Here is a 23,874-nt window from a genome sequence, read left to right as displayed (position 1 = left end):
AGCTGCTGCATCTTCTGCAGCACCGGGAGGTGATCAAGGTTGGGCAAGTGTATGGCTGGAAGCGTTGTCCGCAGGTCCCTGTTCATCAGGAGTTGAGCCGGCGACATGCCAGTGGACAATGGAGTCGCCTTGTACGCGAGCAGTGCAAGGTGTATGTCGGAAGCAGAGTCCACAGCCTTGCAGATGAGCTGTTTAACAATGTGCACCCCTTTCTCGACTTGTCCATTGGACTGCGGATAGTGCGGACTGGAGGTGACATGCTTGAAATTGTATGACCTGGCAAACTTGACCATTCTCGACTGTGATAGCATGGGCCATTGTTGCTCATGGTGTTTGGGATGCCATGCCTTGAGAACGTCTCCTTACAGGCTTTGGTGACGGTCCATGGGGTGAGGTCTGGTAGCTTCAGCACCTCAGGGTAGTTCGAGAAGTATTCGATGATCAATATGTAGTCGCAACCATTCGCATGGAAGGGATCGATGCCAACCTTGGACCATGGAAAGGTCTCTAGGTCAAGCGGTTGCAGCGTCTCCTTGCTCTGCGCTGGCTGGAACAGCTGACAAGTAGCACAGTTCAGGACCATGTTCGTGATGTCCTGGCTGATGCCGGGCCAGTAGACAGCTTGCCGGGCTCTGCGTCTGCACTTCTCAACGCCCAGGTGTCCCTCATGAATCTGGCGCAGCACTAAGCTCTCGAGACTGAGCGGCTTGAGGAGGATACCATCGATCACCGTCAGGTCATCCTTAACATTGTAAAATTGTGAGCATTGGCCTTTCTGCCAGTTATTGGTGAGGTTGTGGATGACTCTCACAACAGGGGGTCTTTGGCTGTCTCATCTCGGATGAGAACGATTTTCTCATCTGACGCCGGGAGAGTGCTAGCACACAGTTGCACCTGCGATTCGATGTGCTGGTTGATCTCCAGCGGCTCACTGGGTGAGTTGACGGAGCGGGACAATGCTTCAGCAATGATGAGCTCCTTGCCAGGTGTGTATACCAAGTTGAAGTCATACCTCCTAAGTTTAAGCAGGACTCTTGGCAACCGAGGCGTCATGTCGTTCAGGTCCTTGTGGATGATGTGGACCAGAGGCCTATGATCCGTCTCGACAGTGAATGTCGGCAGGTCGGAGACATAATCATGAAATTTGAAGATGCCGGTGAGAAGACCTAAGCACTCCTTCTCAATCTGTGCATATCTGGTTTCAGTGGGTGTCATTGCTCGTGACGAGCAAGCTACTGGTGCCCAGGATGATGTGTCATCTCGTTGAAGTAACACCGCACCAATGGCATCCTGACTCGCATCTGCAGATATCTTTGCCTCCCGGTCTGGGTTGAAAATTGCTAGGACAGGTACAGTGGTGAGCTTGGCTTTCAGCTCCAGCCACTCTGATGTTCCGTCTTCCACTGAAAGGCAGTTGATTTTTTTTCCAGGTTGGGTAGGGCCGTGGTGTCTGTGGCCAAGTTCGGGATGAACTTGCCAAAGAAATTGACCATACCCAGGAAGCGCAGTACCGCCTTCTTGTCCTCTGGGACTTTTATTGCCTCGATGACTTTGATTTTGTCTGTGTCCCGGCGCACACCATGTTGTGAGATCTGGTCGCTTACGAACTTGAGCGTGGATGTTCTGAAGCAGCACTTGGACCTGTTTAACTTTAGGCCGTAGTCATGTACACGGCGGAATACTTCTGGAGACGGGACACATGTTCTTCAGGGGTCGTGGACCAGATGATGATATCGTCCACGTACACACAAACCCCTTCGATGCCCGCCATCATCTGTTCCATGATGCGATGGAATATCTCCGATGCCAAGATGATGCCAAATGGCATGCGATTGTAGCAGTATCTGTCAAAAGGCGTGTTGAAGATGCAGAGCCTTCGGCTGGACTCTTCCAGTTAGATTTGCCAAAACCCCTGGGTTGCGTCCAATTTTGTGAAGAAGCGCGCGTGTGCTATCTCACTCGTGAGTTCCTCCCACTTCGGGATGGGGTAATGTTCCCGCATGATGTTCTTATTGAGATTCTTGGGATCAATGCAGATGCGCAGGTCCCCCGAAGGCTTCTTTACGCACACCATCGAGCTGACCCAGTCAGTCGGTTTGGTGATCTTTTTGCTGAAGATTCTTGAGCTCTGCCTTCAGGCGCTCTCTCAGTGGAATAGGGACTCGTCGTAGTGCGTGGACCACTGGCTTGGCATCAGGTCATAGCAGAATCTTCTATCGATATGGCAGCGTACCCATCCCTTTGAACAAATCTGGATACTGGGCGAGGATGTCGTCGATGCTGGCCTGATGATCCAAATGGGAGGACGTTGTGGTGTAAACCCTTTGAATGAGGTTCAGCTGCTTGCAGGCGTGCACACCTAGTAGGGATGCCCTGTCTGGCTTAACAATTTTGAAGTGTAACCGTGCTTGTGTGTGTCGGTTGGATACTTTTAGATGGCAGGACCCCAGTGCGTGATGGCATTCCCAGGAGCTTACATGCAGCTGGAAGGACTGTGGGGGGCTCTTTTAAAGTGATTCTAAAGTCCGCCTGTGAGAATAGGTTGGCAGAGGCACCTGTGTCCAGCTTGAACTGGATGGGGTAGTGGTTGACCTTCCTCACTGTATGGCATTCGTCCTCGGAATCCACAGCTAGGATTGATTGGACTTACGATGTGTCTGGTGTGGCATATTCACATTTTGTAATAATGCCCACACGGTAGACGTTGTCCAGGCATTCATCATCTGGATCCGATGCACTGCCGGAGAATCCTGCAGGCAGTGTTGCACACTCCGGATGGGCCGTTGTTGGAATTGGGAGCGCTAGCTCCTGACTGGTGGTGCAGATCTGCACAAAGCTGCATAGTGGCCTGGTTTCCCACAGTTTAAACAGCGTCTGCCTCTTTCAGGGCAGTGTTTCTTTAAATGGACGGTGCCACAGTTTGAACATGTCATGACGTCAGCGTCATGACGCTCCGTGCGTAATTGCGCATGCGCAATGCGGTTGTCGGACGTCTGCACCTGCGCAGTGCGGGTTTCGGCCGCTTCGTTATCCCGATCGCATCGCACATGTGTCGGGCCCCGGGAAGAGGGTGCGAAATGGCCGGTTTCGTCAATGTTGAGGCGCTGCACCCGGGAGATGGCTTGCACACTCTCCGCCTCGTGGGAAGCTAGTTTTTCACTTTCTGCCGTTTTGTACTGGGAATAGTGATTTTTAGCGTGCTCATGCACAGTGCCTCTTTCAGTCGTGACTGGCAGGGTCATATGCTTGATCTTCAGTAACTGCTCCCGCAGAGGATCAGAGTGAACTCCAAAAACGATTTGGTCTCTGATCATGGAGTCAGTGATATCACCGAAGTTGCAGGATTGCGCTAGCAGTCTAAGGTTAGTTACATCGGAGTTGAAGGATTCGTCCTGGTGAGGAGCCTTAATCTTGTCCATTGTGCCGGGATGCAGTCGCTTGTCGTCACGGATCTTGCTGAGTAGAACTAACTAGATTGAACAGACTCCTGGTATCATGTTGTGTTATGTAGTTTAACACAGGCTGCCACTTGGTGCAGTTTTAAGTAAAAGATGCTCCAGACTTTGAAATGAGTTCAATGTGTTTATTGAACTATTAGCACAGTTCTCAATGAGTTTGACTCTCTGCTAATCTAATTGTAGTAACTCAGTCTAACTCAAACAGCCTGTTCTAAGCCACGTGCAGGGGTGTGATGCTGAAGATACACCCTGTCTCAGTCTGTAGATGTTGGTCTGTGGAAAGCGCCGGGGTGTGATTGCCTCATCCCTTTTATACTAAGATACCACCCCTGAGTGTCCTGACTGCTCATTGGTCGTGTCCTATTCTAGGTGTGTGGTAATACCAGGTATTGCAGTACCTGAGAGGTGGATGCCCAATGGCTAGACCTAGGAGTCTACCATTGGCTAATGCACATAGCTCCGCCCTGAGAGGCGGGGTATAAGAACCCATGCCGTCCCAGCAGCCTTCACTTTCTGTATCGAAGCTGCTGGGTATAGTTCTAGCTGATTAAAGCCGATTAGTATGACTCTCCTTGTCTCACGACTAATTGATTGTGCATCAATTTAATCAGCTATTACGTCTGAAAGGATAGACCTCCGCATCAAGCCGGAGTGCCTTCAGATCAGTCCCCACGCAGACAACTCCGCTGGTATTTTTAAACACTGGCTGGCGTGTTTTGAGAGCTTCATCGACACAGCCGCCGACACCCCCACGGAAAGGCAGAAGAAGCACCTTCTACGCTCCCAAGTCAGCCCTGCAATCTACCCTCTGATCGAGGAGGCGGAGAATTATGCTGCAGCTATCACGCTGCTAGAAGGACATTACATCCGTCCTCTGAACCAGGTCTACGCCCGTCACCTGTTGGCAACTAGAAGGCAGAGCCCTGACGAAACACTGGAGGACTTCTATTGGGCTCTACTAGTGCTGGGCCGGAACTGCGGCTGCCCACCAGTCACGGGGAATGAGCACACGGAACTTTTAATTCGGGACGCTTTTGTGGCAGATATGTCTTCTCCCGACATCCGCAGAAGGCTCCTTGAAATGGACATGCTGGGGCTCACTGAGGCACGGGCCCTGGCAGGGTCTATGGACGTTGCATACAAAACCTGCATCAAGGTGTTCATTAGCTGCATGTTTGCATATCATGACAGAACCAATGGGAGTGGTGCCGTCGCCAGTGCCCACAACCCTGACCGCCGGCATGAGCCCGCTTCCATCTTACCTACAAACTCTCCGCCTCCCTATCCAACCCCATATCTTCTCTGCGTTCACCGCCAACTTATCCTGGCCACCTACCCAGTCCAAATGAACAAATAAACCAGCCTATCTACCCCCTTGAAAAACGCCCTGGGAAAATAAATCAGCAGGCACTGAAATTAAAACAAAAAGCGCGGAGAAATGTTCATCTTAACCGTCTGCACCCGACCTGCCAACTATAGGGGAAGACTATCCCACCTCAACAAATCCGTTTTCACCCTCTCCACCAAGCTCTAAAAATTCAATTTCAGAAGACCTGCCAATCCCGGGCCATCTGCACCCCCTCGATGCCTAAAATGAGAAGCTGCCACACGGAATGGCAACCCCTCAGCCCCAAACCCCGCCCCTGGAGCGGACACCACAAAAGACTCACTTTTCCCCAAATACAGCTTATACCCCGAAAATACCCCAAATCTTTTAAGCAAGCCAATTATGTCCCCTGCCGAGGAGGCAGGCTCTGAAATGTATAACAACAAAGCATCCGTGTACAAGGGGCACCCTATATTTCACCTCCCCCTCATCTTTCCCTTCCACAACTCCGAGCTCCTCAGCACAATAGTCAAGGGCTCTATCACCAATGCAAAAAGGGATGACATGAGACATCCCTGCCTCGTTCCCCGATACAATGAAAAATACACTGAGTTCATGTCATTCATGCACACACACGCCATCAGCTCCATGTACAGCAATTTCACCAATGCCACAAACCTTTTTTTTCTTCATAAATTTAGAGTATCCAATTCATTTTTTCTAATTAAGGGTCAATTTAGCATGGACAATCCACCTACCCTGCACATCTTTGGGTTGTGTGGGCGAAACCCACTCAAACACGGGGAGAATGTACAAACTCCACATGGACAGTGACCCAGAGCCGGGATTTAACCTTGGACCTCAATGCCGTGAGGCAGCAGTGCTAGCCACTGTCCATGTCAGAAACTTAGGACCAATCCCAAGCTTGTCCAACACCGCAATCAGATAGCTCCACTCCACCCGGTCAAACGCCAGCTCCACATCTAATGTCACCACCGCCTCCAACTCTGGTCCTTCTGCCGGGGAAAGCACCACATTCAGCAGTTGCCACACATTTGACAACAGCTGTCTGCCCATCTGATCCTCCCCAATCACCCTCGGTAGGCACATCTCTAACCTTAACGCCAGCACCTTTGCCAAAATCTTAGTGTCTCCATTCAAAAGAGAAATTAACCTGTACGACCCACACATACAATAGGTCCTTATGGTTTTTTAGGTCCTTATGCTTTTTTAGCAGCAACAAGATGGAGGCCTCTTCCATCGTATTCAGCAACCCCCCCCCCTAACCATCACGGTTTTGAATATTTCCACCAACAACGGCACCAGCCTATCCTTAAATTTCTTATAGAACTCCATCGGGAAAACATCCGGTCCCGCTGCCTTCCCCCTCTATACCCTCCCAATTGCCACCTTCACCTCTTCTACCCCCACCGACTCCTCCAGTTCCGCCCTCTCCGTATCTACCACCTTCAGGGAGACTGTAGTGCTACCACTACGCTACTGTGCTGCCCATATTCTGCCTTCTTAATTCCAGCTAACAGCGCCTTTTCCACCACAAAAACGACAATCCTCGAAAATACCTTAGGCACTGGCAAAAAAACATGAATACTCCTGATCCATCAGGTACAAAGCTCTCCATGGGTCAACACTCCCATCTCCCTCATAAATCCCCCCCCCCCCCCCCATGGGGTCAGCAAGCACGGCTCGGACGGATCTGTCCACCCATGGTTCCAACACTGTATTCCAACCCCCAAAATCGTCTCGTAGGTATCTAGATTCGGAATGGCAGCCAGCGTTTTCTTCACGAACCACACCTCATCCCAACTGAAGGCATATACGCTAATCAACACCAACAACCTCCCTTCCAATGCACCCATTACAATAGCGTACCTACCCTTCCGATCCGCCACCATCTTCTCCACCTGCAACCTCACACACTTGCATACTAGAATTGGCACCCATGCCCTACTATCAAAACTGGAGTGAAACACCTGGCTCACCCACCCCTACCTGAGCCTCATCACGTCCTTCACCCTCAGATGGATGTCCTGTAGCATCACCACATCAGCTTTAAAACTCTTCAATGCGTGAAACTCTCTTCACTGGTCCCCCCAACCCTTGCACGTTCTACGCCACCATTCTAACCAGGCCTCTTAACCCCTGGCCTGTTCCTTCTATCCACCTTTACCATCTATTCACCTTTACCATCCGGCGGGACCCACACCATCCTCTCGTCACCGCCAACCCCCACTCCCTTTCCCAGAATTCCCCCAACCACTTCCTCTTGCAAACACCTCACCCAGTATCGATCCCCACCACCAACTATTCAAACCTGTCAGGCCCATCGAAACCTGCCCAGATAGGCTCCAATGACTGTGGCCCCTCCCCCCACCACACTCCTGTTCACTAGCGAACCTTGATTTGCTAGTGAGGTCACACATGCCAGAGCCCCCTCCTCCTCCCAAAAACACAATCAACAACCCAATCCCCCATGCCCAAATCCTCCAAACATCCCACCCCACACTCCCACCAAAAGTGAATATCTACCCCCTAGCGATACAACCAGAGTGGGGTGAATACAACAGCAGAAAAACCAAAAAAGGAAAAAATGAACAAAAACCAGTGAATAAGAAAATCAAAGAAAAAAAATCCCAGTCTACATAAGAACTAGGAGCAGGAGTAGGCCATCTGGCCCCTTGAGCCTGCTCCGCCATTTAATGAGATCATGGCTGATCTTTGTGGACTCAGCTCCACTCTCCGGCCCGTACACCATATCCCCGAATCCCTTTATTCTTTAGAAAGGCATCTATCTTTTTCTTAAAAACGTTTAAGGAAGGAGCCTCAACTGCTTCACTGGGTAAGGAATTCCAGAGATTCACAACCCTACACCATCAAAGTTCAAATCCAAACTCATCTCAGTACCAAGTACCAGTCCTTCAGCCTTTACGAATGCCTCTGCCGTCTCAAAATAAAAGTCCTTCGAATTGTGAGTCGCTCTCAACTTCGCCGAGTAAACTACTCCAAACCTCACCTTGCTGCTGTCCAGCGCCTCCTTCACCTGACCAAAGGTTGCTTGCCTTCTCGCCAATTCTGCTGTAAGATCTTGGTATATATGTATACCAACGCCTTCCACTTCACCTCTGGCTTTTGTTTCGTGATGCACTATCAATTACTACAAAGACGAGAGGAGTGAATAATCAAGACTTTATTGAGCAAAGATGTGTTGCCTCCTGTAGCCGCCACCAGAATGGGAGCAGCACCGGCGAGCACACGCATTTATACGCCGCCTACTGGGCGGAGCCAGCAGGCAGGGATTTACCCATGTACCTCTTACTGTACTACATATAATATACATCTAATATTGTTAGTGGTGACTACCACATTCACCCCCTGTTAAAAAAAAGAATCCGGCGGGGGTGGTGGAAAAATTTACAAGTTCAGCCTGTTGGGGGCCTTGATCCTCCGCTGTGATCGCCTCGGTCCTGGTGGTAATGCGGGCGCCTGTGACTCCGGGAGCATGTTGTCCTCTTCTTCATCACCCCTGAGTGGAACCAGTGGGGGGACGGATCCTCCTGGGGCGGGGGCTGCGGTGAGGTGCGCTGGGGGAAGGGGGAGTGGTGCAGGGGCAACCGGAGGGGGTTGTCGGGTGGTGGGCCATGGGTAGGGATCCAGTGGGTGCCAGGTCCCGGAGGGAGACGGTGTCCTGGCGCCCGTCGGGGTGCGCCACATAGGCGTACTGCGGGTTTGCGTCCAGTAGTTGGACTCATTCGACCAACTGGTCCGACTTATGGGTCTGCACGTATTTGCGAAGAAGGACGGGTCCAGGAACTGCCAGCCATGTTGGGAGCGAGACCCCGGAGGTGGACTTCCTGGGGAAGGCAAAGAGACTTCATGGGGGGTTTCGTTAGTTGCAGTGCAGAGGAGCGATCGGATGGAGTGGAGCGTGTCGGGGAGGACAACCTGCCAGCGGGTGACCGGAAGAATCTTAGACTGTAAGGCCAGCAGGACGGCCTTCCAGACCGTCACGTTCTCCCTCTCCACCTGCCCGTTTCCCCGGGGGTTGTAGCTGGTTGTCCTGCTCGAGGCAATGCCCTTGCTGAGCAGGAACTGGCGCAGCTCATCACTCATAAAGGAGGATCCCCGATCGCTGTGGACGTAAGTGGGGAAACCGAACAGGGCGAAGATGCTGTGGAGTGCTTTAATGACCGTGGCAGAAGTCATATCGGGGCATGGGATGGCGAAGGGAAACTGGGAGTACTCGTCGATCATGGGGCAGCACGGTAGCATTGTGGATAGCACAATTGCTTCACAGCTCCAGGGTCCCAGGTTCGATTCCAGCTTGGGTCACTGTCTGTGCGGAGTCTGCACATCCTCCCCGTGTGTGCATGGGTTTCCTCCGGGTGCTCTGGTTTCCTCCCACAGTCCAAAGATGTGCAGGTTAGGTGGATTGGCCATGATAAATTGCCCTTAGTGTCCAAAATTGTCCTTAGTGTTGGGTGGGGTTACTGGGTTATGGGGATAGGGTGGAGGTGTTGACCTTGGGTAGGGTGCTCTTTCCAAGAGCCGGTGCAGACTCGATGGGCCAAATGGCCTCCTTCTGCACTGTAAATTCTATGATAATCTATGAATTATGTTCAGAATGTACATGTTTCGGTTGGTGGAGGGGAGGGGCCCTTTGAAGTCCATGCTGAGGCACTCAAAGGGCCTTCACCAGGTGCGCTCGATCTGGCCGGTAGAAGTGCGGTTTGCACTCCGCGCAGACCTGGCAGTCTCCGGTGACAGTCCTGACCTCCTCAATGGAGTAGGGCAGGTTGTGGGCCTTGATGAAGTGGAAGAACCGGGTGACCCCCGGGTGACAGAGGCCATCGTGTAAAGCCTAGAGTCGGTCCACTTGTGCACTGGCACATGTACCTCGGGATAGGGTCTCGGGGGGCTCGTTGAGCTTCCCGGGGTGATACAAAATCTCGTAATTATAGGTGGAGAGCTCGATCCTCCACCTCAAGATCTTATCATTTTTGATCTTGCCCCGCTGTGTATTATTGAACATGAAGGCAACCGACCGTTGGTCAGTGAGGAGAGTGAATCTCCTGCCGGCCAGGTAATGCCTCCAATGCTGCACAGCTTCCACAATGGCTTGGGCCACCTTTTCGACAGAGGAGTGTCGAATTTCGGAGGCATGGAGGGTGCGGGAAAAGAATGCCACCGGCCTGCCTGCTTAGTTGAGGGTGGCGGCCAGAGCTAAGTCCGATGCATCGCTCTCGACCTGAAAGGGGAGGGTCTCGTTGAACGCGTGCATCGTGGCCTTAGTGATGTCTGCCTTGATGCGGTCAAAGGCCTGGCGGGCCTCAGCCGTCAGGGGGAAAATTGTGGACTGAATGAGTGGGCGGGCCTTGTCTGCATAATTAGGGACCCACTGGGCATAGTAGGAGAAAAGTCCCAGGCATCGTTACAGGGCCTTGGGGCAGTGAGGGAACGGGAGTTCCATGAGGGGGGCGCATGCGGTCGGGGTCGGGCCCTAGAATTCCATTTTCCACAGCATAGCCAAGGATGGCGAAGCTGTTGGTGCGGAACACGCACTTCTCCTTATTGTACGTGAGATTAAGGAGTTTGGCGGTGTGGAGAAATTTGAGGTTAGCGTCGTGGTCCTGCTGATCGTGGCCGCAGATGCTGACGCTGTCTAGGTATGGGAAGGTGGCCCGCAGTCCGTACCGATCAACCATTCGGTCCATCCCACATTGGAAATCCGAGACCGCGTTAGTGATGCCAAAGGGAACCCTAAGGAAGTGATAGAGGTGGCCATCTGCTTTGAACGCAGTATACTGGTGGTCCTCCTTGCGGATGGGGAGCTGGTGGTAGGCGGACTTCAGGTCCACTGTGGAAAATACCAGGTACTGTGCAATCTAATTGACCATATCAGATATGCGTGGGAGGGGGTACGCGTTGAGCTGCGTGTACCGATTGATGGTCTGACTGTAGTCACTGACCATCCTGTGTTTCTCCCCAGTCTTAACTACTACCACTTGGGCTCTCCAGGGGCTGTTGCTTGCCTCAATGATGCCTTCCTGCAGAAGCCGCTGGACCTCCGAACTGATGAAGGTCCTGTCCTGGGCACTGTACCGTCTGCTCCTGGTGGCGACGGGGTTGCAAACAGGGAAGGTGGGTCGACCTTAAGGGTCGTGAGGCCGCATACGGTGAGGGGGGATAGGGGTCCGCCAAATTTTAAGGTTAAGCTTTGGAGGTGGCACTGGAAGTCCAGGCCGGGTAGCAGGGCAGCGCAGAGGTGGAGGAGGACGTAGAGCCGGAAGTTGCTAAACACAACCCCCTGGACGGTGAGGGTCGCGATGCAGTACCCCTGGATTTCCATGGAATGGGATCCAGAGGCCAGAGAGATTTTCTGGGTAATGGGGTGTATCGCGAGGGGGCAGCGCTTTACCGTAGTGGGGTGGGTGAAGCTTTCCGTGATCCCGGAGTCAAAAAGGCAGGAAGTCTTGTGCCCCCGCCTCCTTTATCAACTTGCTGATCATGTCCACAATATACTCAGTCAGCCACTGGCCTTCCACCCCCTCGGGCAAGCCCATGATCCTCAAATTCTGCCTCCGCGACCAGTTCTCCAGGTTTTCCAATTTGGCACTGAGCCCTTTATTGTTCTCCATCACCCTCCCCAGCTCCTCACTCATCGAGGTAAACTGGTCGCTATGCTGCAGTAATGCCTCCTCCGCCCCCTTCCTCTTCTCTCCTTGCTGCCGCACCTCCATCGATGTCTTCATCAGAGCCGCCTTTGTCGGTCCAATCGCCACCCCACGAACCAGCACCCGCCATCTTCTGTCGGGCGGGACTCAGCGCAGTACTCCCCCTTCCCTCCCTCACCTTCCTTCTGGAACTTTGATGTTCCACCGATTCCTTAGATCTTCCCACAGCAGATCATCCAAAAAGTACCCAGAGTCCGGGCAAAAATCGAAGACTCTAGCAGGAGCCACCCATTGCGTGACCTTCACCGACATGTCGCCACTGGAAGTCCATGCCGGTCAGTTTTAACCAGTGTGTACAGCCTTTATGGAGAAACGAGTTGCAAGTTCCAACAAAACACTATGCGATATATGTATGCAGTACGATGGATGACATTCACCAATCGGTAATAGTATAAATTCTGAATTTTGAACTGAGGCTGTGCTCGCTCACAGATTGGCTGCAACCTCACTGGTGAAGGGAAGGGGAGTCTAACCTCTGATTTTTCTGAGGTAACCCCTTTTAGCAGACTACCTTGCTGAGCGAGTTAGACAAGCAGCAGTGCTGGGTGCGAACCTTTACATCCAGCTAAGCAGCAACTTTCAAAGTCAGCAAAGCCCTCTCAGCATATGCCCACATTCCAACCAGCTGGCAAACAGCTGCTGAGGAGCACATGGGAGAAAAGAGGAACAGGGGTAGGCCATTTTGAATGTAGGTCATGGCTGATCCGAATCTTAACTCCATCTACCTGCATGGTTTTCATAGCCCTTAATGCCCATGCGTAATAACAATCTATCAATTTTAAGCTTGGGATTTTCTGTTGGTGTAGCCTCAATAGCATTTTGGGGGAAGAGAGGGTTCCAGTTTTCCAGTTCCCTTTCTGTGGAAAGGTCCTTCCTAACATCAGCCCTGAATGGCTGAGTTAGAATTTCCAAGCCGTACTCCCATCACTAGAGGAAATAGTTTCTCTCGACCTATCCAATTAAATGCTTTCAGCATCTTCAACACCTCAAACAGGTCACGTCTTAAAACCTCTGCATTCCAGGCAGCCTTGGTATTGATTCAGTGATCCCAATGTGATTGGTGAGGTTGAGGCTGCAGGTCAGAACGTCTGGAGATCAGTATGTATTTACCTGTAGCATTCATCCTTGTAATGGGAAGTCCATGGCTGGTGTTATTGCTGGGGGTGAACCTTTGGCCTGGTTTGCTCTGTCCTGTTGCAGGTCTGGGGCCTGGATTCCAGATGGTTGTACAGGGACAAAGCTGTAATCTGCCAGATGTGGTTAACCAGACATTGTGGAACAAATGAAACCTTGCCATCGGGAGAAAGATTCTTGCAGATAATCAGGAATGGGAAAGTGGATAATTGGGATTCCACTGTCATTTGGTTTAGCTAGTAAACTGGTTCCCTGCCACATTCATTCATTCATTCATGTAAGGACATTGATGACTTAGCCTGACTATTTTTCACACTTGTACGATATTGTATCTGTTTCAGGCTGGTGGAACATTTCTGACGGTAGAAAGGTTTGAGAATGCCACTGGCAATTGGGTTGTCATGTACAATGATGCTTCCTGGGACACCAGGTAATTCTCCTTTATCATTTTGTTGTTGCCTACAGACAGGTTGTCATTATAATTAAATCTGGACCATATGGATTAATCTGTTATCAAAACGTTGCCATCAAATCAATGTACTCTAAACCAAGTTAATCTTTATTTTATTCATTCATGGGGGGTGGGCATCGCTGGGTAGGCCTGCATTTATTGCCCATCCTTAATTACCCTTGAGAAGTTGGTGGTGAGCTTGAACTTGAACTGCTGCAGTCCATGTGGTGTAGGTGCAACCACCTCACGTTAGGGAGGGAGTTCCAAGACTTCGACCCAGCAAGAATGAAGGAATGGCGATAAGTTTCCAAGTTAAGATGGTGAGCGAAGGGAAGGGATGGGAAGTTGCTGGCTGCCGTTTGGGTGGTGAAGTGTGAGTAAGCCAGGGTAGGAGAGAAAGGGAACTGGACACCCGGCTCCATCGGTGCCCCCTCCCACCTCCACTGGTGTCCTAAGACAGGGGCTCAGCCACTGCAAAATGAGGACGAGGCCCATGCTCCAGGCCTGGGTGCAGCCTCGGACTGGGAGTTGACTAGAGACTTAGGTTGTTAAGTCACTGGCATGGGCCAGTGTGGTGCGACAGAGTGGGAAACGAGAGGGAGAGAGAGAGAGAGAGAGACGGACAGAATAGGGGAGGAGAGGGAGAGAGAGAGAGACAGTGACGGAAAGGACAGAGAGAGACAGATAGGGTAGGAAGGAAATGGAGAGAGACAAACAGTGGGAAGGAGAGAGAGAGAGACTGACAGAGTGGGAAAGGAGCGAGCGAGAGAGAGAGACAGACATAGGGTGGGAAAGGAGATGGAGAGAGACAGACAGTGGTAAGGAGAGATAAAGAGAGAGATAGACGGAGTGGGAAAAGAGATAGAGAGTTTTGTAAGGGCCACGAAGAATCCAGCACGAGTTTTAAGGATACAAAGTAATAGCATTTATTTACTATAACATATATACATAACAGTAGCAGTAACTTCCCTTGCTACATACTCTTTCCTGCTGGTTCCTGAACTGGCCAGCTTTATTTATACTAGGAGTTTACTAATGGTTTCTCCACCCCCCTCATTGGGGAAGCTCATACTCCCACAGGATTGTGGGATAGTCATTAGTCCCCAGCCAATGGTAAGTAGGCAGGTTATAACAGAGAGAGAGACAGAAAGAGTGGGAAAGGAGAGCCAGATAGACAGTGGGAAGGAGAGAGAGAGAGAAAGACAGGCAGAGTGGAAAGGAGAGAGAATAGATAGACAGTGGGAAGGAGAGAAAGAGAAAGACAGATAGAGTGGAAAGGAGAGAGAGGGAGAAAAACAAGGTGGGATAGGAGAAGTAGAGACAGACAATGGGAAAGAAGAAGAGAGAGGGAAAAAGAGAGGTAGTGGGGAAAAAAAGAGAGAGGCAGAGTGGGAAAGGTGACGGGTGAAGGAGAGAGACATACAGGGTGGGAAAGGAGTGAGCGAGAGACAGAGTGAGGCAGGCGAGAGAGACAGAGTGGGAAGGGAGAAATAGAGACAACAATGGAATAGAAAAGAGAGAGAGAGACAGACAGTGTGGGGAAGGGGAGAGAAAGAGACAGAGAGTGGGAAAGGAGAGAGTCAGACAGAGTGGGAAAGGCGAGAGAGAGAGAGTGGGAAAGGAGAGAGAGACATACAGAGTGGGAAAGGAGAGAGAGAGAGAGTGGGAAAGGAGAGAGAGACAGAGTGGGAAAGGAGAGAGAGAGACATACAGAGTGGGAAAGGAGAGAGAGACAGAGTGGGAAAGGAGAGAGAGAGAGAGTGGGAAAGGAGAGAGAGACATACAGAGTGGGAAAGGAGAGAGAGACAGGGTGGGAAAGGAGAGAGAGAGACATAGAGTGGGAAAGGAGAGAGAGAGACATACAGAGTGGGAAAGGAGAGAGAGAGACATACAGAGTGGGAAAGGAGAGAGAGACAGAGTGGGAAAGGAGAGAGAGAGATACATACAGAGTGGGAAAGGAGAGAGAGAGACATACAGAGTGGGAAAGGAGAGAGAGAGACATACAGAGTGGGAAAGGAGAGAGAGAGACAGACAGAGTGGGAAAGGAGAGAGAGAGAGAGAGTGGGAAAGGAGAGAGAGACAGAGTGGGAAAGGAGAGAGAGTACATACAGAGTGGGAAAGGAGAGAGAGTACATACAGAGTGGGAAAGGAGAGAGAGAGACATACAGAGTGGGAAAGGAGAGAGAGAGACAGACAGAGTGGGAAAGGAGAGAGAGAGAGTGGGAAAGGAGAGAGAGAGACAGGCAGAGTGGGAAAGAAGAGAGAGAGACAGACAGAGTGGGAAAGGAGAAATAGAGAGACATACAGAGTGGGAAAGGAGAAATAGAGAGACAGTGCGAAAGAAGAGAGAAAGAGACAGATAGTGGGAAAGAAAAGAGAGAGGGGCAGAGTGGGAAAGAAGAAATAGAGAAAGACTGGGAAGGGGAGAGAGAGAGAGAGACAGGCAGAATGAGAAAGGAGAGAGAGAAGGAGACAGTGAGAAAGGAGAGAGAGGGAGACAAAGAGAGAGAATGGGAAAGAAAAGTATATAAAACATTGAGCTGAACTTCTGGAGTGCTGTGATTGGGTCACAGAAGCTGTGCAACTCATTAACTAAATGCAAACTCAGCCATCTCTTTCGAGCAGTGGGTGAGTTCAATGCTTCTCTATTCTCTCTTCAATAAAATTAAGTAAGTTGGTTTTATGTGTGTGGGGTCCACGACTGATTTTGTCCATGTGTAAGTGACCCTTGATAAGGAAAAGGTCCCCATCTCTGTTGCAGATGGTAGAAGTCATGGGTTTGGAAGGTTCTGCTGGAGGAATCCATAGAATCCCTACAGAAGGAGGCCATTCGGCCCATTGAATCTGCACTAACGCTCTGAAAGAGCATCCTACCGTGGCTCACTTCTCCACCCTATCCCTGTAACCCATCTAATGTTTGAACACTAAGGGGCAATTTAGCATGGTCAATCCACCTAACCTGCACATTTTTGGACTGTGGGAGGAAACCGGTGCACCCGGAGGAAACCCACGCACACACGGGGAGAACGTGCAAACTCCACACAATCACCCAAGGCCGGAATTGAACCCAGGTCTCTGGCACTGTGAGGCAGTGCTAGCCACTGTGCCACCATGCCATCTGAATCTTGGTGAATTTCTGCAGTTCATCTTGTAGAGGATAGATACTGCTGTCACTGTGTGTCAGTGTGGAATGAGTAAATGTTTGTGGATGGGGTGTCAATCGAGTGGACTGCTTTGTCCTGTTGGTGTCAACCTTCTTGAGTTTTGTTGGAGCTGCACTCACCCAGGCAAGTGGAGAGTTTTCCATCACACTCCTGACTTGTTCCTTGTAGATGATGGACATATAAATAAAAACTGGAAATGCTTTCACTGCTCAGCAGATCTAACAGCATCTGTGAAGAGTGGGTTAGTGATAGTGATAATATTTCAGGTGGTTAGCCTTTCATTACGACTGGAAAAATTAGAGGTGTATAACAGATTTTTCTCACTCGGTGTGTAAGAAGTCCAGAAGGTGGCATGGTGGCACGGTGGTTAGCACTGCTGCTTCACAGTGCCAGGGACCCGTGTTCACTTCCAGCCTTGGGTGACTGTGGAGTGTGTACTTTCTCTCCGTATCTGTGTGGGTTCCTCTGGGTACTCCGGTTTTGTCGCACAGTCCAAAGGTGTACACGTTAGGTGAAATGTCCGTGATAAATTACCCCTTAGTTTCCAAAAGGTTAAACTGGGTTACTGGATTAAGGGAGCACCCTCTGACCGGGTGGGGGCGTGTAGCTAGATAGGGGCTGGGATTCTCCAATAATGGGGCTATGTCCCCATGCCTGCCAGAAAACGGGCGCGAATCACTCCGGACTTTTTTCTAAAAACTCTGGAGTGATTCTCCAACTTCAATGGGGCTGGCAGGGCCCTGGCGTGCGCCGTGCAGCCCCTGGTGCCGATACGGGGCTCTGCACATCCAGCCACAGGTCCGTGCATGCACATGGCGGCCGCCTGCGGCGCCGGCCCCGTGCAACATGGCGGCCCCACATAGCGGGCCGGCGGAGATGAAGATAGCCCCCCACCCCAGATCGTGCACGCCTGCCAATTGGTGGCCCCCGATCGCAGGCCTGGCTGTCATGGAGGCCGCTCCCCCCGGAGACTGATCCCCCCCCCCCCCCCGCCCTCCCCCAACCAGGACGGCCACCGCAGCCGCGACGCCGAGCTCCCGCCAGGTGGAACCATACGAGAACCACACCGGTCGACCGCGGAGAATCGATGCGGGGGCCTCTGTCAATGGCCCCTGACTGGCGCCGTGTTGACCACGCGCATTCGGCTGGCGCGATTCTCCAGTCGCGGGTCCAACGCCCCATTCTCCGTCCCCACGCAGGACGCAATTATGGCACGGGGGCTCGGAGAATCCCGGCCAGGGTGTTCTTTAAGATGGTTGGTGCAGACTCGATGGATCAAATGTCCTCCTTCCGCACTATAGGGATTCCATGAAAGGAGGAATCACTACTGGATTCATTAATGGGGAGTGAATTTGAATACGTAAGAGAAGTAAAGTAGGGAGATTTTCTGGGCAATAATGATCATAACATGAGATGACTTAATACTTAAAAAAATTATTTCATGGTACTTGGGTAGTCGTTGAAAAGGTCAACGTAGGTTGCCCATCCTTAATTGCTCTTGAACTGAGTGTTTTGCTAGGCCTTTTCAGAGGGCAATTAAGAGTCAATCACATTGTTGTAGGCTTGGGGGCGTCACATATAGGCCAGACCAGGTAGGGATGGCAGATTTCCTTCCCGAATACGTAAGTGAACCAGATGGGTTTTTAACAGCAATTAGGAATGGTTTCATGATCAACAAAACTGAGGTTGCGTTATGTTTCAGATTTATGAATTGAATTAAAATCCCACCCACTGCCCTGGTGAGATTTGTCCTGCGTCCCTGTGCACCTATCGGGCCATTTGGATTACTAGTCAAGTGACATTACCATTATGCCACCATTTCTCCATGAAAAATTAACTAATTGAGAAAGATATATATGTGACAAAGACCAAGAAGTAATGGGAGAAAAGCTGATTTTGAGAGGCTGTGAATAGGACTAAAATTAATGACAATACTGGCAAATAATGATGTAGAACAAAAATGGGAAACATTTAAAATGCTGTTCAGCAGAAGTTCACAAAAATATGTTCTAAACAATAATGAGATGTATGGATTAACTAAAATATAAAGGAAAAAAGGAAAATCTGGGAGTAGGGAAAGAGGGCGGCACGGTAGCACAGTGGTTAGCACTGTTGATTCACAGCGCCAGGGACCATGGTTCAATTCCCGGCTTGGGTCACTGTGAGCGGAGTCTACACTTTCTCCCCATGTCTGCGTGGGTTTCCTCCGGGTGCTCCGGTTTTCTCCCACATGTCCCGAAAGATGTGCTGTCAGGTAATTTGGACATTCTTAATTCTCCGTCTGTGTGGCGACTATGGGCTTTTCACAGTAACTTCATTGCAATGTAAGCCTACTTGTGACAATAAAAATTATTATTATTATGGTGAAATGGCAGAAATATTAAATGATGAGATAGCTTTGGTACTTAACAAGAAGCGGGATCAGGCAGACATTACCAGTACTCGCAATAAACTGTGAAAGTGCATGAATGGCAGGGATTGTGCTGTGCCGGGAAGAAATAAGAACAAAGGAATAAGTTAGGATGTGCTCAAATGGACTGAATGGCAACTTTGAATACAAGCACAATCCAGCACAATAAGCAGGCTGCGCACATAAAATGTAAATTGGAGGGAATATTCGGCACAACATTCAAATGTTAAAATTGTATTGATATAAACACATTTAAAATAAAAAGAGGAGAAATATAAAATTGGCTGCCAAATCAGAGGATGAAATCCCTGGTGTGAATAGATTTTATTTTAAAAGAATCTAGGGATAAAATAGCAAAGACATGCTGCACGTACATAATTTTTTTTTTAGAAAAGGTATGGGACAAGAGAATTCCCAGATTCCGAGTATTCTAGCCATCTGTAAGAAGGCAGACGGAACATAATTGGGAACTATAGTCAAGTTGGCTTAATGTTGATAGTAGGAGAGAATTCTGACTGAAGGCGGAAATTGAAAAACATCCAGACTAGAATGTTCTCGGTTTTTTTTCTAGAGTGTCAACTCGGGCAGGAAAAGTGGTGTGCAGCCCATTGTCTGTGCTGCCAGCTATTCCTGCCAAATTTTTTAACATTCTGGAAAAGTAAATCCTGGAGGGGGCTCCCACTATGTCACGTTGGCGGGGCAGGCTCTGAATGAGTACTGGCCTCCTGCCGGAAAATAGGGCACCTCGATGTAAAAATAAAAAAGGACTCCTCCCCCCCCACCCATTGACACCAAAACCACTCCCGTCAACCCCCATCCCTACCCCCGCGGACACGGAACCCTCCATGCAGGGAAGCTCCACCTACACGGACATGGAACCCACCCCCCACCCCACCCTGAACCTCCCTCCAGAAGACTTCCACCCCCAGCACTGCCTGTGCCAGGTGTCAGTGTTGGAGTACTACCCGGGCATGACCCTCTTCCCCTTGGGGGCTGCACTTATCTATGCGCCAACCTGCAGTGTGTTCTGTTCACCAGTTTCCTGTTTGTAAAGACCTGTCAGGAACTTTCATACGTGGGGAGGGGGGGTGGGGGGGTTCAGTGGGGAGGCCAGTGAACTATATTTAAATAAATTCAAATGGTATTCCCATCATTGCATAACGGGAACCCCGTTACAAACACTGGTGGGGACTGGAATGTCGAGCAGGGAAAACCTGCCAGTGTAAAATCCATTTTGTGACTCCCTCTCGAATCTCCACTCCCTCCGCCAATCATGCCTGTCAAAAATCGAGATCGGAAAATTCCTCCCCCCACCCCAGCAAGCCAAAAAAATATAATAGTCAACTTGGATGTCAACACGGAAATCACCTCATTGAATTCTTTGAAGATGTAACAGAGTTGACAAGGTCAATCTAATAGATGGTAATATATCTAGGTTTCCAAGTGGGCTTTAAATGGTACCACTTTAAGGGCACATGACTCAGAACAAAGCATGTGGAGCCAGAGACAAGTCACAGAATGCACACATAGCTAGAGTTGGGGTAAAGGGGAGCTATTCAAAATCGCACAAGATAGGAATGGTGTTCCACAAGTATCAGGGCTGGGGTCAATATTTTAGATGTTTAAATCAGAAATGCAATTCTGAGGAAGGCTGCACAAATTACAAGAAGACATGAATAAATTTGAAGAATGGGTAGATAATTAGGAAATGAATTTCAACATAGTAAAGTATGAAATACAACCTGTTGATAAGAAAAATAACGAGGTCATACATTACTTGGAAAATAAACCTGCAATGGATAATCTTCCGGGAGCAGAGGATAAAGGAAGCACGAGGCTCGGGGCCCTCACTCACCTTCAGGTAATGGAGAGCACCGGACCAGTGAGGAAAACTCTTCTGGGAGCGGATGATAAAGGGAGGGTGAGTCTTAGAGTCCACCCTAACCTTTGCGCAGTGGGGAGCACCAGAACTAAGAGGGACACTTTTCTGGGAGCAGAGGATAAAAAGTGCGTGAGGCTTGGGGCCTTCACTGAACTCCGGGCAGTGGAGAACATTGGACCTACAGTCACTGTTCAGACAGTGCGCTTAGTTTGAAAATTCCTCAAGTAATGTCACAGGAAAGCAGCAAACTGATTGGTTGATAAGTAACTGATCTTAGGGACTGTCCTTAATTAACTGAAACTTAAATAATTAAATAAGATAACAGGGATCCAAGCTGGGAGGATAAAGGGGTAACAAGAGCAGAACCCTGTGGCTAAAAGACTAAGAAAGAGTGGAGTGCAAGTTTACATCTCCTGATGTAAACAACTGTTTGAGTGAATACAGTTGGGTAGGTACTACTTGCTACTACTATTGGTTTTAATTGTTAAGATATCATTCTGGGCATCATTGTTTGTAACAAAGTGTAAAGAATACGGGCCCTAGTTGATATTAAAATATCCTTTGATATTAAAAGGATTAATTTAAATTAAAGGGGTAAGACAGGTCAAGAGAGTTCGAAGCCATGGTCTGCTCTTCTTGCCCCATGTGGGAGACCAGGAACGTTGCCAGTTCCCAGACCAGCATGTGTGCAGGAAGTGCCTCCAGCTGCAGGCCCTGGAAGCCCGGGTTTTGGAGCTGCAGCAGCATTTGGTGATACTGTGGAGCATCTGCGAGGCATGGCCTATTGTGGGTAGCACATATGGAGAGGTGGTCACACCGCAGGTGCAGACTCCACAGGCAGGAAGAGAATGGGTGAGAACCAGGGAGAGCGAGTGGAATAGGTAGGCAGTGCCTGAATCTCCTGTGGCTATTCCCCTTCCAGCCAGATAGACCATTTTGGATACTGTTCAGGGGAATGACCTCTCGGGGGGTCATTCATAGCAGCACAGTTGGCTCTGCTGCACAGGGAAGGAGCAAAAGGTGTAAAAATGCAACAGTGATAGGATTCAATTGTGAGGGGAATAGATAAAAGTTTCTTTGTCCACAAAAGAGACTCCATGATGGTGTGTTGTCTCCCTGATGCTAGGGTCAAGGATGTCTCGGAACGATTGCAGGATATTCTGAAGGGGGAGGATATCTGAAGGGGCCAGTTACCATGGTACACATTGGTACAAACGATGTAGATTTAAAAAAGGGATGAGGCCTTAAAAGAAGAATATAGGGAGCTAGGAAGCAGGATGAAAAGTAGGGCCTCAAAGGTAGTTATCTCACAATTACTACCAGTGCCATGTGCTAGTCAGTGTAGAAACAGCAGGATATATCGGATGAATATATAGCTGAAAAGATGGTGTGAGGTGGAGGGTTTCAGATTCCTGGGGCATTGGGACCGGTTCTGGGGAGGTGGGACCAGTACAAACTGGACGGGTTATACCTGGGCAAGACCGGGACTGATGACCAAGAAAAGTGATAGGCAGTTAAAATCAAGGGTCAGAATCAGATAAGGATACAGTAAAATATAGTAGTGATGGGACAAGGAACATTAAAAGGACTAGCCTTAAGGTTTTGTACCTGAACGCTCGGAGCATTCAAAATAAAATGGATGAATTAGTTGCACAGATAAATGTATACGGGTATGATATAGTTGGGATTTTGGGGACATGACTCATAGGTGACCAAGGATGGGAAATAAACATTGAGGGGTATTCAGTTCTTAGGAAGGACAGACAGGAAAAGGTGGTGGAGTTGCATTGTTGATTAAAGAAGATATTAGACAAGATCTACTGGTCGCATTGCACCCAAAAAGTAGCGTGGCGCAGTGTGACCGGAACACGCCAAAGATCACACTTCCGGGATCTACCCGGTTAACCACGCCTTGCGAGATCTAACACGATCTCATGAGATGTCGCGATATAAAACCTGTCCATTGCTACTATTCATAATCCCTTTCTTTATCAGTATATATTGTCAATGCAATCATCAACAATAAGTTCACGGATGGCACCAGCCTTATCCCTCTCCAAATTAACCTGAGTGATTGGTCTGACTTTGTGGATCTGTCTTTATTGGCCTGTATCACAAAACTGTTAGTTATTTCTGTACTGCACTCCTACATCCCTTTGCTCCTCTATGTCATTTTACAGAGAAACATACATAGAAAATAGTAGAAGTAGGCTGGCAGGGACACTTCAATGGTGCCATGTTGGCACTGCCAATGTGCCATGCTGGAATTAATAAGATGGAAGATTCTTTTGGACCAGGCAGGTTTTATTTTTTTTAAGTTCAAAATGCATACTGAGCACCAAGATTATTTTTGTTTTAAACACAGATTGATTTTCCTGTCCATTTTGGTGCACTACAACAGGGAAGTGTATGTTGTTAATTAATTAAAGTTTGCAGTAAGCCTGCACCATCAGCAAAACAAACATCAAAATTCAACCCACAATCTCCATAAATGGCATCAACCTGTGAATCATGGTCAGTCACCTGGAATATCTTGAACTGATAAGTGTCAATAAAAATGAAAGTGCACCTTTACAAATATTGAATGTTCTCTCATTGCCACTTTGCTCTGCTTTTTCCCATGCACTTTGTGTTATGTAGAAACTCAGAAGGCAGTATCGATTATAGGCTCGCCTGCAATTGCTGCCTGCCACTAGATAGGAGGATGCGGTTTAAATGGCTCAAGTCAGGTCCTTGTAGGTTTTCTCATGATAAAGCGCAGGGCCTTTCCAATCTAATCTAATATGTATGCTTTATTACAAGAAATACCCTATAAAAATTAGTTTGCCAATTCTCAGCAAGAGCAAGTGTCAAGCACCTTTGAGTTAGAAGTTCATGTCCTGACTAGAAGTCAGCATCTGAAGTTACTGGACTTTGAACTTTCAAGGACAGTTCCAAGCTTCCTGTCGTTGTCAAACACAAAGTGTTAGTTTGTGTTTCTGTTCAACGTAACCGAGCTGCTGGAGTGAGAAATGATTCATTCCATTTGGCTAATGCTGATGTTGTGTCAGGAAAATAATTTTCTCGTTTAAAGAAGACTTGCGCTGTAGTGCAATAGATCACGTAATATTCTTCTCTTCATCGGCGGTTACTCGCTAACGAGTATGATTCTCCACCTAAGAAACTCCGTGTTACTGGTCATGGGTTCTGTGGCCCCTTGCGTGGCTGATGAGCCCGATCCTCGAGCTGGATCTTCGACCGCACACTTGCCAGGTGTTTCCGGGAGATTGGATGGGTCCTTGGACTTTAGATCACTGGTA

General features: G+C 49.3%; 1 protein-coding gene across 1 annotated transcript in view; it reads left to right on the top strand.

Annotated features, from left to right (window-relative positions):
* asah2 (N-acylsphingosine amidohydrolase 2) overlaps positions 1-23,874 on the top strand; it is a 203,646-nt gene that overhangs the window by 137,100 nt on the left and 42,672 nt on the right. Inside the window, exon 20 of the mRNA XM_072478944.1 lies at positions 13,010-13,098. Coding sequence (XP_072335045.1) covers positions 13,010-13,098 — 89 coding nt within the window. The remainder of the gene's footprint in view (positions 1-13,009; positions 13,099-23,874) is intronic.

Source organism: Scyliorhinus torazame, chromosome 16 (genome assembly GCF_047496885.1).
Source record: "Scyliorhinus torazame isolate Kashiwa2021f chromosome 16, sScyTor2.1, whole genome shotgun sequence".
NCBI classification, from domain to species: Eukaryota; Metazoa; Chordata; class Chondrichthyes; order Carcharhiniformes; family Scyliorhinidae; genus Scyliorhinus; species Scyliorhinus torazame.
The sequence above is the reverse complement of the archived record's forward strand: the minus strand, read 5'-3'. Positions and strand labels throughout refer to the sequence as shown.